Below are 15,871 nucleotides of genomic sequence, written 5' to 3'. Positions count from 1 at the left end.
TTGCTTGGCTCTGTGTATACTGCAGCACTTTAGTTCTCAAATGGCAAAAATTATAAATCTTCCGATAGAGTGATTAATTTTGCGCCACCTTGTGTATGACATGGTACTACAAACATCAAACGCGTTCTTCTTACTTTTTTCTATAAACGTACATAAGATTAGTTGAGCTTCCCCTCCATCAAATTACGTATACGCAATGGATAACTCTGCCTACACTTAGAAACTTTAAAGTCCTTTAAAACTTTAAGTTGTTGCGAATATAAAAACTGAGTGTGCAACATTACTATATAAAATATTTGTATTTTAGTATTACAAAACAAATATTCAATAAATATTCATTTCGCATTAAATAAAACAAGTGCTGCCACCATTTATGGGGAGTATGTAACGTTAAAATTTATTTTATTCAAATTTAATCAAAATCTTAAAATCACTCTGCCATACAATTTTCAGAGTGTATCAACATTCTTTCCTTTTGAGTTTTATTAGTTTTTAAACTACGTTTTCGTGTAATAATTAATGCAATTAAAATCACTTGTACGCCAATACAACTGGCAATACAACTTTTAGATTTATATATATACGCACGTACATATAATATGCACGTGCCACTAATATGTAGTGCCTTAAATAACTATAGCAGAAGGACTTATTGACGAATTTTGGTAATTAATTTCCTTCTTGGTAATTATAATAATTTTTTAGGAAAATCTAATTCATTTTCCTAGCAAATTTATGAAAAAAATCAACAAATTTTCATCAATATTTCACACCTTTTAATCCAAATTTTAAGAAAAATTTCGAGTACGCAGTCTTATATATATACATATATATAATTGGCGCGTACACCCTTCTTGCGTGTTTGGCTCATCCTCCTATTTGTGGTGTACGTCTTGATGTTGTTGCAGAAATGGAGGGGCCTACAGTTTCAAGCCGACTCCGAACAGCAGCTATTTTTTATGAGGAGCTTTTTCATGGCAGAAATACACTCGGAGGTTCGCCATTGCCTGCTGAGGGGCGACCGCTATGAGAAACAACTTTTTCTTTATTTTGATCTTCCACCGAGATTCGAGCCTGCGTTCTCTCTAAACTCCAGCCCATTCGGCTACGGCGGCGTCTTATAGTTCATCAAATTTTGCTAGTGTAATTTTGAAGTGCCCCAAAAATTGTTCTGATTTTTGGATTTTTTTTTTTTTTGCAAGCGGTGCTGCGCTTTTTCTCTATATCATTAACAATAATTAAAAGCGATGTTAGATGTCCAATTTTCACTCAGTATCAGTCATCTTGAGGTACTTGATAAATCCGTGGCGTGCGCTTGGAAAAGCTACTCTTTATTTCAGAGCAAATTATAAAGAAAAGGTACTCAAAAGCGTAGAAAAGAAAACTTTTGCAGAAAAACAAAATTATCATAAAGCAACGCGACTCTTTAGCCATTTGGAACTTGTCCTTTATTGTAGTAAAACTCAATGACTATAAGACTATGTACTCGATTTTTTTCCTAAAAATTCTGATTTTTTTTCCTTGTTCACTCCTCTCGGGAGCATAGGGCCCCGACAAGACTCAGTCTTTCGTTGGTTTCGTTAATCTGTTTTGATTTCTGACAGGGTAAGTGATTAGCCTGCCGCTGATTACAAAGTTTAAAAATTTTTGTAATGCAAATTTGTTGAATTTTATTTGAAACTCGGATTTTAGAGAAAATTACTAGAAAAATTACTAAAATTAAATGAGACTTATTTGAGTCAAGTATTTTAAATAAATCCCAGTGCTATAGCTTTTTAACGCAGTGTATGTATGTTTATGTATATTCTTAGTAAATAACTATTAAGGATACATTTTAAAGTGCATTCGCTTCGAATGCACAACACAACAAAAATAGAAATTCGGTCGAGCACCTAAAAATGTCATTTCGCATTTTTTTGTCAAAAAAAGTAAACACCTTTCTGCTACTTTTACTAATTTTATTACACAAAAGTTGTTACCACATCAATCTTCACAGCAAAAGCTGCATAGCAGATAATATTGGTGTTACTTTTTTCCGGCGCCCACTTTTTTTGTATGTGGATTCACTTACCAATTACCAGCTACCAATCAAACTTTTCTCTCTCTCTATTACTTTGCTACTTTTAATTTCTAAGAAATCTTAGAGTCGCAAATAGTTGACCATTTGCAAGCCGATGGCTGTGTCCCATTCGCGCGATTCCGTGAATTTAAATTCGCACTGCCATTTGTTCTCCGTCTCATCGTAGCGTGAGATGGCCTCACCCGAAACGCTATACAACTTATTGTCCACAGCGAAGATTTCATAGAACTCGCGCTCTTCCCAAAAATTGATGACATCCCAACGATTGGCGCGCAAATCGAAACGTTCCATACAACTGCCTAGACCCTCGCAGCAATAAATATGCGAACCAATGGCGGCACTCGAGCAATAGCTGTTCACCTCACGCATGGCGGGCATCTCGTGCCACTGACCCAAGCGCGGATCATAGCGTTCCACCGAGTAAAGTGAACGATGATCCGTCTCGCCGCCCATCACATAGAGCGTGTGATCTGTGTGAATAAATGTTTGAGATATTGAGCCCCCTTTCGCCTACGCACAAACTCACCACACACCACCGCTCCCATTGCATTGCGTTTCGCCAGCATATTCTCCCGGAAAGTCGCCTTGTTTGTCACCAAATTCAAACATTCCACTGAGCAGGTTGCTCCTTGCAAAGTATTCCCGCCAAGCGCATACAAACACCCGTTCAATACGACCGATCGATGATGCGAACGCTCCATCAGCAGTGGATGCAACTCATGCCACTGATCACGATAGATGTTGTAATAGAAACACTCGCATGTGCTGCGACCCACACTGCCACCTTGGGCGTACAAAATATTCTTATGTGCCGTCAAACTCACTGCAAATGCTGGACGTGGCAGCGGTTGTAGCTGCGTGGCCTCATTGAATGTCAAGTCGAAGCGTTGCAGATCTGGTGTGCGACCCATTTTATCGAGCACAAAAATTTGCCATTCCACACTGTCGGCGCTGTGCAGCACATCGCGCAGCCAATTCTGACTCTCCGCGCTCTGTTTGAGAATGGGCAGTGAGCGTGCCACCTCAGCTGTTACGCAGGCGGGGTGTATGTAACGAAGCAGCGGCGCCAAGTTAGCTGTGCGCTCTGCAGGCCGATGCTCAGTCCAGCGTGTCAAGCCGCAAAGCACAGCGTCATCGGAGTGTACGTAGAGCGCATCGTTGGCCAAAATATTGCTGAGCTGAAAATAAAATAACAAAAAAGATAACAAAATATGTAGATAATAAATATTGGATATTTAATACTCCTGTGGGCAGCATACAAATGGGAGCTTTAGCAGCATTCTATTGGGTTGGCAACTAAGTAATTGCGGATTTCACTCATAGATGGCTTCAGTTAAATTTTTAGGTTTGCAGACGTAGTACAAATGTAAAACACATTTTGTTATTTGATAGTTGGTAATTCAGTTGTCAATCAGTAAAAAAAGTTTTTTGATCGGTTGCGTAATTTTCATTTGGCGTTCGTTGAAAATTGGAAAATCAAAAGGATCATTTTCGTCATATTTTGCTTTTTTATTTCCACAAAGGGAAAACCGCATCGCGAGCTCATAAAAAGTTATGTGATGTTTATGGTGACGAAGCCTTAAAAGAACGGCAGTGTCAAAATTGGTTTGCCAAATTTCGTTCTGGTGATTTTTTACTCAAAGAGGTAAAACGCTCTGGTCGTCCAGTTGAAGTTGATGACGCTTTAATCAAAGCAATAATCGATTCGCATCATCACAATACAACACGTGAGATTGCAGAGCAGCTTCATGTATCACATACATGCATTGAAAATCACTTCAAAGAACTTGGCTATGTTCGAAAACTCGATATATCGCACCCTAAATACAAAAGGGTCACAACTCAAAATTTTCCACACTCGAGCTTGACTTGTTTACAGTAACACAGAAAACAAACTATGTGACATATCACGCTGAAATTTGCCATGTAAGCTTATAACAGTCCTACCAAAAAACAAAAAAATTATTTTTGCCATATGTCATCCGCGGACCGTTTTATTGATAACGTCTCGTTCATATTTGAGCAGAAGGGACATTTTGAGTTGTGACCCTTTTGTATTTAGGGTGCGATATGAGCTCCTCACGAACTGCAAGAAACGCATTTAACGCAACGCATTAACAGCTGTGATTTGCTAAAGAAACGTAATGAAAATGATCCATTTTTAAAACGTCTGAGAACTGGCCATGAAAAATAGGTTGTTTACAACAATATCAAGCGCAAAAGATCGTGGAGCAGGCCAGGTGAACCAACTCAAACAACATCAAAAGCTGATATTCATCAAAAGAAGGTTTTGTTATCAATTTGGTGGGATTACAAAGAAATTGTTTAGTTTGAACTCTTATCACCCAACCGAACGATCAATTCTGATGTCTACATTGAGCAACTAACGAAATTAAACAACATGACAGAATAAAGTTATTTAGTACCATGAAAAAATTTTCTTTGATTTTCTAAAAAAAAATTCCCAATTACTTAGTACTTCTTAGTTCACGGCCTAGTATGATATCAAAGACTGGTTCTCTTAAGTCTAGAAAATTCAAAACATTGATTTATTGTTTTTTCGATATTTCGAAAGTATTGTATCTTAAGAAATTTTCATACAGAAATTCCCAATATTGTAGCTTCTACAGCCCATTAACTAGGTAGAGAGCGGTCCGCGCACTCCTGTACCTCAAAACTTTTTACTCATTTATCTCGAAACGACTTTTTTCGGCCTATTCAACCGAATCATCTGAATCGTCTGAATAGTAATTTGTTTTTCACAACGTCAATGGCTATCGCCTGTACTAAAATCATATTATTATTTCAATTATTTGGTATTTTTTTATTAAAAAACTGAAAAACCCCCAACTTTTAGAATGCAAAGTTCAAGACCACGCCAGTTTATCAAATTTTTTTGTTTTTGAAGTGAAAACTTCTTTAGAATCGTTGGGAGTGATTTGAGAAAAAGTGAAACGAAAAAAGCGACACTCTTGGCTACGAAGCGTTATATTATATGTTGATATAAACGTAGCGACGAACTAAATAACTTTTAGGCCAGCGCCGACAGCATGGCGCGGTAGCCGAGCGACTAGCAATGTGAGCTTCCGATCCAAAATCCTTGGTTCGAATCACAAGAAAAAAATTTTTTTTGAATTCTGAATAGTAGTCACGCACCAACCCATTCGGCTACGGCGTTTGTTTAATTTTACTGATGCAAAAATGAGGGAAAATATTTGAATAAAGTTTGCTTACTGTTTACACATTTTCCAAAGGTGACGGAGAACCAAAAAAAAAAGTCGATTTTCAAACAAATACGAGTGCATATGTGTAATTGTGTTAGAGTTTCGGTCACGCCCCAGCAAAACCTGCGTGCATATGTGTTTGTAACATTCAAAAAAATGTAATTGTGTTAGAGTTTCGGTCACGCAGGTTTTGCTGGGGACGCTCATAATAGCAACCGCGTGTGTATTTTTATATTCGTAAATATTTGCATTTTTAAATATTTACCGCAATTATGCCAAAAAATAATGCAGAAAAGTGTCGTGAATATCGACAGAAAAAAAAAATCAATAAATAGCATCACGGAATTCATTCACGAAAATTTAATAAAGTATACACCAGAAGTATCGCGGATACTTAGAAAAGATTACGATAAAGTTCCAATGATTTTAAGTGGCGATTTTAACGTAAATTTTGCATTGGACACAGCGGTTCCTTCAATTGACTTTCTCAATACAACATTCAATTTAAAAATGTGTAACAATCGCACTGAATCGACAACACGATCAAAAACAACAATTGACGCGGTATTTCAAAGATATGTTGACAACATCGAAACCAAAGCATTTGTATCATATTTTAGCTATCATAAGCCACTCGTATCATTTGTTGAAATTGAAAACATTGAGGATGAATAATAATAAAATGAAGAAAATAAAATATGAACTTTATAGCAATATTATAATGAACCTATAATTATCCCGCCCCTAATGCTGCTTTCGTCTCATTCTCTCTCAGTTTGTTTTACGGAAGGTTTCACTTCTATCGCGTCTAACCGTTAGACTGGTATTTTTTTTTTTTTTTATTCTAGTAGGGGACATAGCTAAAGTCATACCGATTAATAATTTTTTTGGTTCTTGTGTTTCAGGTAAATAGAAGAGCCAAAATGGACAGCGCCGTCCAGATCCAACTTTTTAGGACCATTTCAAAAATTATTAAATTTTTAAAATTATTGAAATTAATGCTTTTTTCATTCTTGTATGTTAAAGATATGAAAACCTAAAAAATTAAAATATCGTCTTTCATTTTTCTTTTCTTGTAAAAAAATTTCCTGAAAATACCCTAAATTTTCAAGCTCGGGACCACCGGGACCGCTAAACTAAAAAATAAGTAAACTACTCTAGCTTTAACCAAAGATTGAAATTCTATTCAGTTGACCAAGAGACGAACAATGGCCCAAAGCTTAATTGGCGAGTTCAGTCTGCCCTCCGAAAATCCACGTGGCTTGAGATCAAGGCGACAGTTAGTAAATTTTACATTCGGGTTAAGGGCTCTACAGAGTCTGCAATGTGTACAAGAAGAGAACACCGACCAAAAAATTAAAATTCCAAATTAATCTCATGAGTCAAAGAAGCGCCAATTTGAATCATTACCCGGTTGCAGCTAAGATGGTGGTAATGGAGGTGTTGTCTGAGTGACACAGCCCAGACCCAATTAGCACAAAAGTTGTTATTTTGATACTCCACTTGTACAACCACGGCTTTTTATTAGTCGAACCTTCTTGATTTCACTATAAATCTGCCTATGTCGTCTATTTTCTTTTCTGCAATTTCTTTCAGGTTATTCATCGAGAAATCCCCCAGCATTCTATGCCATAGAGCACCCAGCTTTTGAGGTACTCACACAGATTATGAAAGACTGTTTCCTTAGATTCTTTTTGATTGCAGCTTCCACATCTATCGTTGTGCGGCCACTCATCTTCCTGGCACAGTCTCCCAGAGGCCACTGACCGGTTATTCTTGACGTAATTCTGAATATATCTGCTCGTAGCTTTCTTAACAACTCGTCAATTCTGGGTTTGTTAAAATTGGACCACGTTTGTTTAGTTATTTTGCAGTTATCCATATTAGTCCATCTTTAGACGGCCTGCTTTTGGAATAGCGATAAAATCTCCGTTTTTCAGCTAAAGTACTTCTGAAGTTCTTTGTAACAAAAACCCAGCGAAAACTTTACGTCGAGAAAAGGGGAGTTTGCACACTCGGTTCCCATCAACTCCGATTCCGATTTAACAATCAACTCTTCATCACTCAGATAGGTGCGAGTAGTGCGACTCCATCGTCAAGAATGATAGCCAGAATTGAACAATATCGAGAGACGAACTAGGACGGAAGCTCTTTACTAAAAACGATGAAAGTGCTACCGAAAGTACCTGGTGCTGAGCACTTGATAGCCTGGCAAGCAGATAAGTAGCGCAAAGTTCTGTTGAAAATAAGGCAGAAAGCAAATGGTTTCAAGACTAAAACTATATTTCCCATAAAGATATGTAGGTAAAGAAATTTTGCAACAGACGGCCGCAGTACACTTATGCACATATCGGAAAACACTCCAAGATACTATGTAACGCACAATGACACCCATTCCAGCGGTTCACATACCACCAAACGACTCATGAGCAAAGCGGCTTTAAAACGATAAAACCATTGAATCCGCTGTTGTATCATCTAAACTATTGAAAGCCAGTAGCGAAGAGCTGATAACTTGCTGTGTTACTTCAGCAATCCTGCGTCAAAATTTCAATCAATTCAAAGAAAAATTTACAGAGATATTGAAATTTAACCGGAAAGGTCTCGCAATGAACGAATTTTTTAACTTATTATATTTTACTTATTTCTAAAGCCTGCCTCTTCCTGCGGCCGCCTTAGCCGAATGGGTTGGTGCGTGAAATTCGAAGAGAACGAAATTCAGAGAGAACGTAGGTTCGAATCTCGGTGAAACAGCAAAATGAAGAAAAACATTTTTATAATAGCGGTCGCGTCTCGGCAGGCAATGGCAAACCTCCGAGTGTATTTCTGCCATGAAAAAGCTGCTCATGAAAAGTATCTGCCGATCGGAGTCCATCTGTCGAGCAACATCAAGACGCACACAGAACTGCATTTACTGAGTTACATCTCCAGGATCGCTAAGTACTAACTGCATAATAGGAGCACAACAGACCAAGAGGTCGAAGAGCAAACCTTCACTAAATCTAACTCCTTAACGGAGAGCAGCAAGACTGACGAAGAGTAAAGATATCAAAGTAGATATTTGATAAATTTGGATCGGCTCTGACAGAAACTACGATCCGTTTGACCACGGAAGAAGAATGCAAAGAAACTGGGCTCCAAAGAAGCTTCAACATCCAATGGGGCTATCCCAAAGCCAAGCCTGAGTACTGGGCAGGTTTCTGTGTAAACTTCCAGCTTCGGGGAGGCCAGAAACCATACTTGTCTGAGTAGATTAGGTTAGGTTAGCCTGGTTGGCAACAAGCCACGCATAGAGCTTTTGGTCCCTAGCGATACCAGATGAAGACCGACCTCTATGAATACCGAAAGTAGACATCATGTAGAATGTCAGCGCTTTTGGCGAATCTAAGCAGCGCTGGGAGATCCCGACAATGGGGCTCCCAGGCATTTTAAACGCGTTTTTAATAATGCCCCATAATACCTTTGTGACTAGGTACACAGTAGATATGCAGGGCACTGCTTGCGGCTAGCCTTTCTATGGTCTCCCTGGTCCGTCGAACATTTTTGGACTTAATACAATATGAGCATATTGCTGCTTGACTGTCCACGTATATATTAATTATTAAGTTCTTTCTTGTTCTAGTGTAGGCCAGCTCCGCGGCTTTCCCCACAGCAAAAACATCCGCTTGGAAAATACTGCTGTGGTCTGGCAGCTTGATAGGATGCCTTATCCCTATTTTATCCGTCTAAAGTTTTAGAGCCGTCTGTATAGATGTGAAAAGTTCTATGGCCAGGCTTCATGCCTTTGTGCCATCGCTCCTCTTCAACTGTAGTGCGCAACCTTCTCTCCCAACTAAAGTACAGAGTCATGTAGTCTGTGCAACCTGAGCTCCACTTTCCCATTGAGCTGTGACCAAAGGTTCTGCAGGTGAATACTCCAACCTCCTCGCGGATTTCGCTGCCAGGTTTTCCGCCATAAGGTCAATAGGCAGCATGCTGAGTATCATTTCCAGCGCCGCCGTTGGAGTGGTTTTCATCACTCCTGTTATGCACAGAGCAGCGATTCGTTGAATCCTTTCCAGTGGCATTAAGTATGTCAGTTTTCTTGTCGCAGTCCACCATACTAAGGCCCCATAGTAGATCAGGCCCCAAATAGTATCGACGCATCTCAAAGAAGGCTTAACTCCAAAGGACGCCAAGCAGGCCACGCCATGTGTGCTCCAAAGGCAAGGAAACCTAGCGTAACGTGAAACAGCCCAGAATGAAGGGCATAACCCTTAGGGAAAGTAGAAGTGTCCGAAGCTTCGAAATCAGTAAATTCTGGATCAAAAACTGCGCAGAAAACCAATTTAAGCTCCAATCTACCAGAATATACATATTTCAGGGCCTTGTTGTCCCCTTGTTGTTGCACAGTATTACTTATGATATTTGTGAATATTACTTATTATAATTATCACACTCTACCCATGAATTTCCGCCTAAATATGCTCAAATCATTAGCTCTTAGATTCTTACCTCTGAGTAGGTCATCTCCAAAAACTCTTCACTCTGAACCACCTCCTTAAAATGCGTAATAATGTATTGACAAGCCGAGTCAAGCAGCGTGAAGTTGTTTTGCTTTTCTGAAATCAAAAGAAAAGATGGATTGCGAATTTAATTTGATGGTTTTTATAAAAAACTAAACTAGCATAGCTTTCACCTGCGAAATGTTTGAAGCCCAGACAATTGTCTGCGTCCAGCTGCGCGCACATATAATCTGTACACAAATCGAGCAAGTGCTCCAGCTGCAGAAAGGCAGCTGTCTCAAGAAGCTGCTGCACACAATCGACGTAGTTATCCAAATGACCGGTGTAAATGAAGTCCACCGCCAGTTCCAAGCAGCGCGGATCCATTTCATGAATATGCACCTCACGCTGAGAGCTCTCCGGGAAGTTGCCTAAGCAAGCAATAAAAGTGATGAAACAAAAACGTTAAAACTTGTGCAGACACTCGTGAGAAACGCACTTACCGCCAAACATCGCCTGGAAATAGGGACTCGCAGCGGCGAGTATATTTCGATGGGCCATAATCCGCACATCGCCGCAAATCAAGCAAACATCCGTGTACTACAAAAATGAAACAAGCAACAAATGAAAAGTATTTAGAACATTTAACAATTTGGGCGTGGCAACTGCCAGTCAGCTGCATTGCCAATTACGCCCCCTTTTTGGCGCTATTCCCCTTAGCACACTTTACCTGCTCACTTTTGCGGAACTCATTAAGCTGCACCAGTAGCGCTTCGGCGTGCTCATTTTGCAGTGATTGAGCTGCCGCCAAACGTCCGCTGCCGCCGCCGCCACCACCACCCCCACCGCTACCACTCATTTTCCACAACAAATTTCTACGTCTTCTGCAAATTATGCTGTGCCCGTTATTGGTATTATTGCCGTTGTTGATGTTGTTGTAGTTATTGCTACGAATACTGCGTTCGCCGAATTTCGCTCTGATTATTCGATTTAATTAGCTGCATTTGTTTTTCAATTTAGCGCACAAATTTTTTACTGACCACATTTTCTGCTGCTCTCTTTGCTTCTGCTGCTAAATGGCACTTTTTTATTTTGCTATTTTGATTTGAAGTTGTCCGGAGATTCTTATTTACACTGTTATTGATAGCGATTGTTATTACAACTGCTCATACATACATACATATTTCCACTGTCATGTAAAATGAAACGCCAAAAAATGCGGGCATGCGCTTTGGTGTTTAAATAGTAAATATTTCCAGCCACTGGAAGGCAAAGTAATGTCAAGATAAGCAACGGCAACAGCTATTGCTTTCGCAGAGATTTGGCTTCAGTGCATAGATACGAATACGAATGTTTTAATGTTAATACGGCAGATATCGATAATAACTGCTTTCTGTAATAACCGTTATTTTCAACTATTAGTATTTGGTTTGGTTGGCCGCCGCAGCCAAATGAGTTGGTGCGCGACTACCATTCGGAATTCACAGAGAGAACGTTGGTTCGAATCTCGGTGAATCACCAAAATTAAGAAAAATATTTTTCTAATAGCGGTCGCCCCTCGGCAGGCAATGGCAAACCTCCGAGTGTATTTCTGCCATGAAAAAGCTCCTCATAAAAAATATTTGCCGTTCGGAGTCGGCTTGAAACTGTAGGTTCCTCCATTTGTGGAACAACATCAAGACGCACGCCACAAATAGGAGGAGGCCTCGGCTAAACACCCAAAAAGAGTGTACGCGTATATATACAGGGTTGGCCATATTAAAGTGACCCATGTGATTATTAAAAAAATATGGAAAAAGAAACATTTTTTTGTGTTTCATTGTGAAAAACATTTAATTTAGTTCAAGGAGATTCGTTTACATCACTTTTTGAATATGATATCGCGCAAGTGGTCGCCCTTAGCTCGTATAGCGTAATGTGCCCGTTTTTCGGCGTTTTCCATAGTTTTGGCCAGCGTCTCGGCCGATATGGCGGCTATTTCCCGTCGGATATTGGCCTTAAGTGCGCCTAGTGTCTTTGGCTTGTTGACGTAAACCTTAGATTTCAAATAGCCCCAAAGAAAAAAGTCCGGTGGCGTCAAATCCGGTGATCGTGGCGGCCAGTCAAAATCGCCGCTTTTTGATATCAAACGGCCAGGGAACAAAGTCTTCAATAAGTTGACGGTGGCTCGTGCTGTGTGTGGTGGTGCGCCATCTTGCTGAAACCAGAAGTGCTCCATACCATTTTCACGAACAATCGGCATCACAAAATCGGTTATCATGGCCCGATAACGCTCTTGATTGACGGTCAATGGTTGGTGTTGACCATTTTCAAAGAAGAACGGCCCAATGACCATATCAGCGCAAATGCCACACCAGACTGTAACTTTTTGGTCGTGGAGAGGTACCTCTTCAATAATTTGAGGGTTTTCAGTGGCGTAGAAACGGTTTGGGCCATTCGGACGACAAAATTGGCATATTCCAAGCGACGAGGCTTATCGGCCGGCAACAGTTGTTGATTTAGTTGTATTTTGTACGGGAATATCCCCAAATCCAAACGAATGATACGTCGTAGAGTGGTCCGAGGGATGTCCAACTAAGCAGAACGACGATTACCTGACGTTCGCGGCGATGACTCGATACTGGCTCGTACGGCCGCGATATTTTCGTTAGATCGTCTTGGCCGCTTTTTATTTGGACGTCGGGTATTAGCCACAGTGCCGGAATCTTTTGTGCATTTGCTTGATTGCGTTCTTTGACGGCGCACTTTTCACTTTATTTTTTTTTTCTCCACGCACGTTGCGTTTTTACAATCGAGAAGGAATTTTGAATGTACAGCTGAACAATTTCAGCGCGTTCTATTGGGGTGTACTGTTTCATGGTATAAATCTCCTTCGACTGACGCTTCCAACGCGGTATGTCATTAGCTGATCTGAAATTACAGTAAAAAGTTATAGGGTTACTCAATGGGTCAGTTTAATATGGCCAACCCTGTATATATATATATTATATTATTTGGTTGTCGAGCTTTAATACTTCTAAGCGGATTTACCATAGGTTATAGAGCAGAAAGGAATAAGAGAGGAATGCCAATAATTTGAACTTGATTACTCAGTTGGCTTTTAGCACCACACCAAACCACAGACAACAGATTGAGCGGACAGTATCGGATGATGCAATTTGCGGGATTTCGGGAAAAATTCTACTGGATCTAAGCCGTCTCTATCCAACGCAAGGTGCAAAACCTACAGGGGACCAAAAGTTGGCACAGCGAATGACGTCACTTGTCGAATGGCAGGGAAGATGTGATCATTCTTCTAAAGGCCGCTGGACGCACGAATTTATCCCTAACCTTGACAAATGGTTACGGCGAAGACACGGAGAAGTGCATTATTTCTTCTCCCTGATGCTGAGCGGACACGGGTGTTTTCAGTATTATCTGCATAGGTTTGGTGTCTCCGCTTCATCACTCTGCCCTACCTGCCCAGAGAAGGTTGAAGACGCGCGACACGTACTCTTCTACTGTCCAAGATTTGCAAGAGAACGTGAGGAGTTAGCCACTATCTTTGGAAAACAGCCAAGTGAAACTAATTTAACTGGCAGTATGTGCATTTCAAAACATTGCTGGGATGCTGCATGCAAGTTTTCCAAGCAAGTATTGCTTACGCTCCACAAGCAGGACGAAGAAAGGCGAACATTAGAGCTGTTTTAGTACCGGCAGCTGGAAAAAAATAATATTAGCGCCCTGTGCCGCGTCTGATCACACCGAACTTCCCGACAAGTGCTAAAATTAACATGAATTAGTGTTCCAGAGGAGGTCGACTCAGACATACCGACAACAATTCCGGACGCTTGAGTTAACGACTCACGACCATATCACACGCAGACAAGACGGTAATGCACATGGCATTACCGCACACTTTCGCAGTTTCATTTACTTCTTAATGGAGTAATGAAGACTATCAGCGACGTATAACCTCCATACGTCAGAGAGCCTAGACCAGGTTTCTTTTGTGATTGTTATCCACAATCACGGCTCCACCCTCGATGTGGTGCAAATGCGATCCCGGGGTGGAAGTCAGCCGAAGAGGAACGGTCTATTTTAGTGGGAGCGCTTCGAACATATCATTGGTGCGACGGCATCAATTGAATGTTTGTGACATTTTTATCCTCCCTTCTCCTAAAAAAAAAAATAAAATAAAACTAAAAAGTGAGCATAACAACGCATCTTACACTGACAGCCAACTGCAATCCAACCATGGAGCTGTGAAAAAATGTTAGCTATCGAATGCATGACGGATCGTTACGAGCAGGCCGCGCGAAGCATTACGATTCAAGTAACATCATCAAGGAAAGTGACTTCAGTATTCCCATCGCCTTATAGCTACCCCAGGCCGAGCGGTAGCAGAATTAGGAATTAAAAGCTAAATTATTATAAAAACAGGATAGCTAATGATACAAGTTTATATTCAAATAAACAAATGGAAAGAAGACAAATGAAAATTTTTTTTAAATTATTTCCTAAATGCTGACCATTACGACAGTTACACTCTTACAACCTGACCTTCATACTGCGTGTCACTCGCTGAGGATGTGATGCCGGGATGTCATTAACCAGGCCTTGGTTGTTGTTTGTGTTTCATAGACTTTACTTTTAACCTTCAGTTTCGTGAGGGGCTGAAAGTAAACAAGACCAAGACAAAGTTCAGGCGGATGGAGACAACGGTGGCAGAACCTCTAACCCTCTGTTTGGGTGCCGACTCTATTATAATAGATGGCGTTGAACGGTTCACTTATCTGGGCAGTTTAATAGCGCAGGATGGCTGGCATACTCTCACGCATTAGCAAACCTCGCGCAGCCCTATCCAAGATGAAAAAATGTAGAACTCGAACTCTATATCTGGGAACACCAAATCTAAGGATCTTGGACAAAGGCATCAAATCAGTCCTTCTCTACGGCTCAGATACATGGACAGTCACTGATGCGATCTGCAATAAATTACTCGTTTTTTATTAACAAATGCCTACGAATAATTTGCCGAGTTTTCTGGCCAAACACCATTGCAAATGACGACCTCTACGCGTTCACAAACAGTAGGCCCATCAACGCAGAAATCAAAAGGAGAAAATTAAACTAGATTGGCCATACGCTTCGAGAAGACAACACTGATATTGCGAGAATTGCGATATTTGAGTGGAATCCACAAAGGAAAATAGGGCGTGTCGACCAAAGATGATGTGCTTGCGAAGAGTGCATACTGAAGGAGCGCGCTTTGGTTTTGGGGAGTCTGATTAAGGAGTTATATATATGACAGAAGACGTTGGACCATGCTAGTCTCCGCCCTATGTTTTGACTAAGAGCGGAACTCTTTTAAACTACAGATGCAATTACTTATTGAATGTATTACTTTGAATTGCTCCAGGGAATAAATAAACTTTTAACGTACTCGCACAGAAAAAAATCCATAGAGGGAGAATCGAGCGACCTGGGTGGCCTAGAATATGTCGGTGGTTTATGAAACGGTTTATCAGTTGGCCAGGGAACAAACCACGCAGTATCGCCATGGTCTCTCTGGCCGTAAGCGGTATGACGCCATCCTACTGAACCCATGTGTATACTGAAGGTAGGAAGTTCTCTCATTCTTGACAGAAAATAAAGGTTCAGCTTGAGCCTGTAAGAGACACCGTCCACAGAAATAGTTTGGCGAAAAAATATGGTCCAATTAATTCACTGTTTGACAATGCACACCAAACCGTCACTTGGACACTGTGAAGAGACTGCTGATGTTTTAATAGTTGGTTCTGTACTTTAGGTAACCAACAACGCCAATTTCGCTTATTTGCACTTCCATTTAAGTGAAAATGGGCTTTATCACACCAAAAAACAATTTAAGCTAGTAGCAACGCCTTCTTTTATCGAACTGCAATACTTATTGAACAACCTAGTACTAATAGAACTTTCCCTACACAACGCTATTGAGCTCTAATATATTTAAGAGAGTAAGTAAGAGGGAGTAAGACTCAGAATTAGAAGTGTTGCTCTCGCGGAACTCTTTCCTGTTTTTTGTTTTTGTTGGGACAGACTAACAAGTACAGCACTCAGAC

The 15,871-nt window shown here is 40.4% G+C and overlaps 1 protein-coding gene across 2 annotated transcripts; it reads right to left on the bottom strand.

Moving 5' to 3' along the window:
• Positions 1–370: 370 nt before the first annotated feature.
• LOC129248129 (kelch-like protein diablo) lies at positions 371–10,934 on the bottom strand. 2 transcript variants are annotated; one of them, XM_054887579.1, is made up of 7 exons: positions 10,829–10,934; positions 10,519–10,765; positions 10,292–10,388; positions 9,983–10,219; positions 9,799–9,905; positions 2,607–3,258; positions 371–2,550 (listed from the first exon to the last, which is right to left on the bottom strand). In XM_054887579.1, the coding sequence occupies exons 2-7, from the start codon at positions 10,645–10,647 to the stop codon at positions 2,141–2,143; spliced, it is 1,632 nt and encodes a 543-aa protein (XP_054743554.1). In that variant the 5' UTR covers positions 10,648–10,765; positions 10,829–10,934; the 3' UTR covers positions 371–2,140. The 2 variants fall into 2 exon arrangements, with proteins under 2 accessions (XP_054743554.1, XP_054743546.1); XM_054887571.1 differs by having other exon boundaries at positions 10,519–10,934.
• Between the last annotated feature and the right edge of the window lie 4,937 nt (positions 10,935–15,871).

This window comes from Anastrepha obliqua, chromosome 1 (assembly GCF_027943255.1).
Source record: "Anastrepha obliqua isolate idAnaObli1 chromosome 1, idAnaObli1_1.0, whole genome shotgun sequence".
In the NCBI taxonomy this organism is placed as follows: Eukaryota; Metazoa; Arthropoda; class Insecta; order Diptera; family Tephritidae; genus Anastrepha; species Anastrepha obliqua.
Note: the sequence above shows the minus strand (reverse complement) of the source record. Positions and strands in the feature narration are given on the sequence as shown.

Excerpts from the sequence above, each read along its gene's own strand:
- LOC129248129 (XM_054887571.1), bottom strand. The coding sequence starts at position 10,647 with ATGAGTGGTAGCGGTGGGGGTGGTGGTGGCGGCGGCGGCAGCGGACGT. Across the intron at positions 10,389-10,518 it reads AGTTCCGCAAAAGTGAGCAG|TACACGGATGTTTGCTTGAT; the intron begins GTAAAGTGTGCT and ends TCATTTTTGTAG. Across the intron at positions 2,551-2,606 it reads AATGGGAGCGGTGGTGTGTG|ATCACACGCTCTATGTGATG; the intron begins GTGAGTTTGTGC and ends TTATTCACACAG.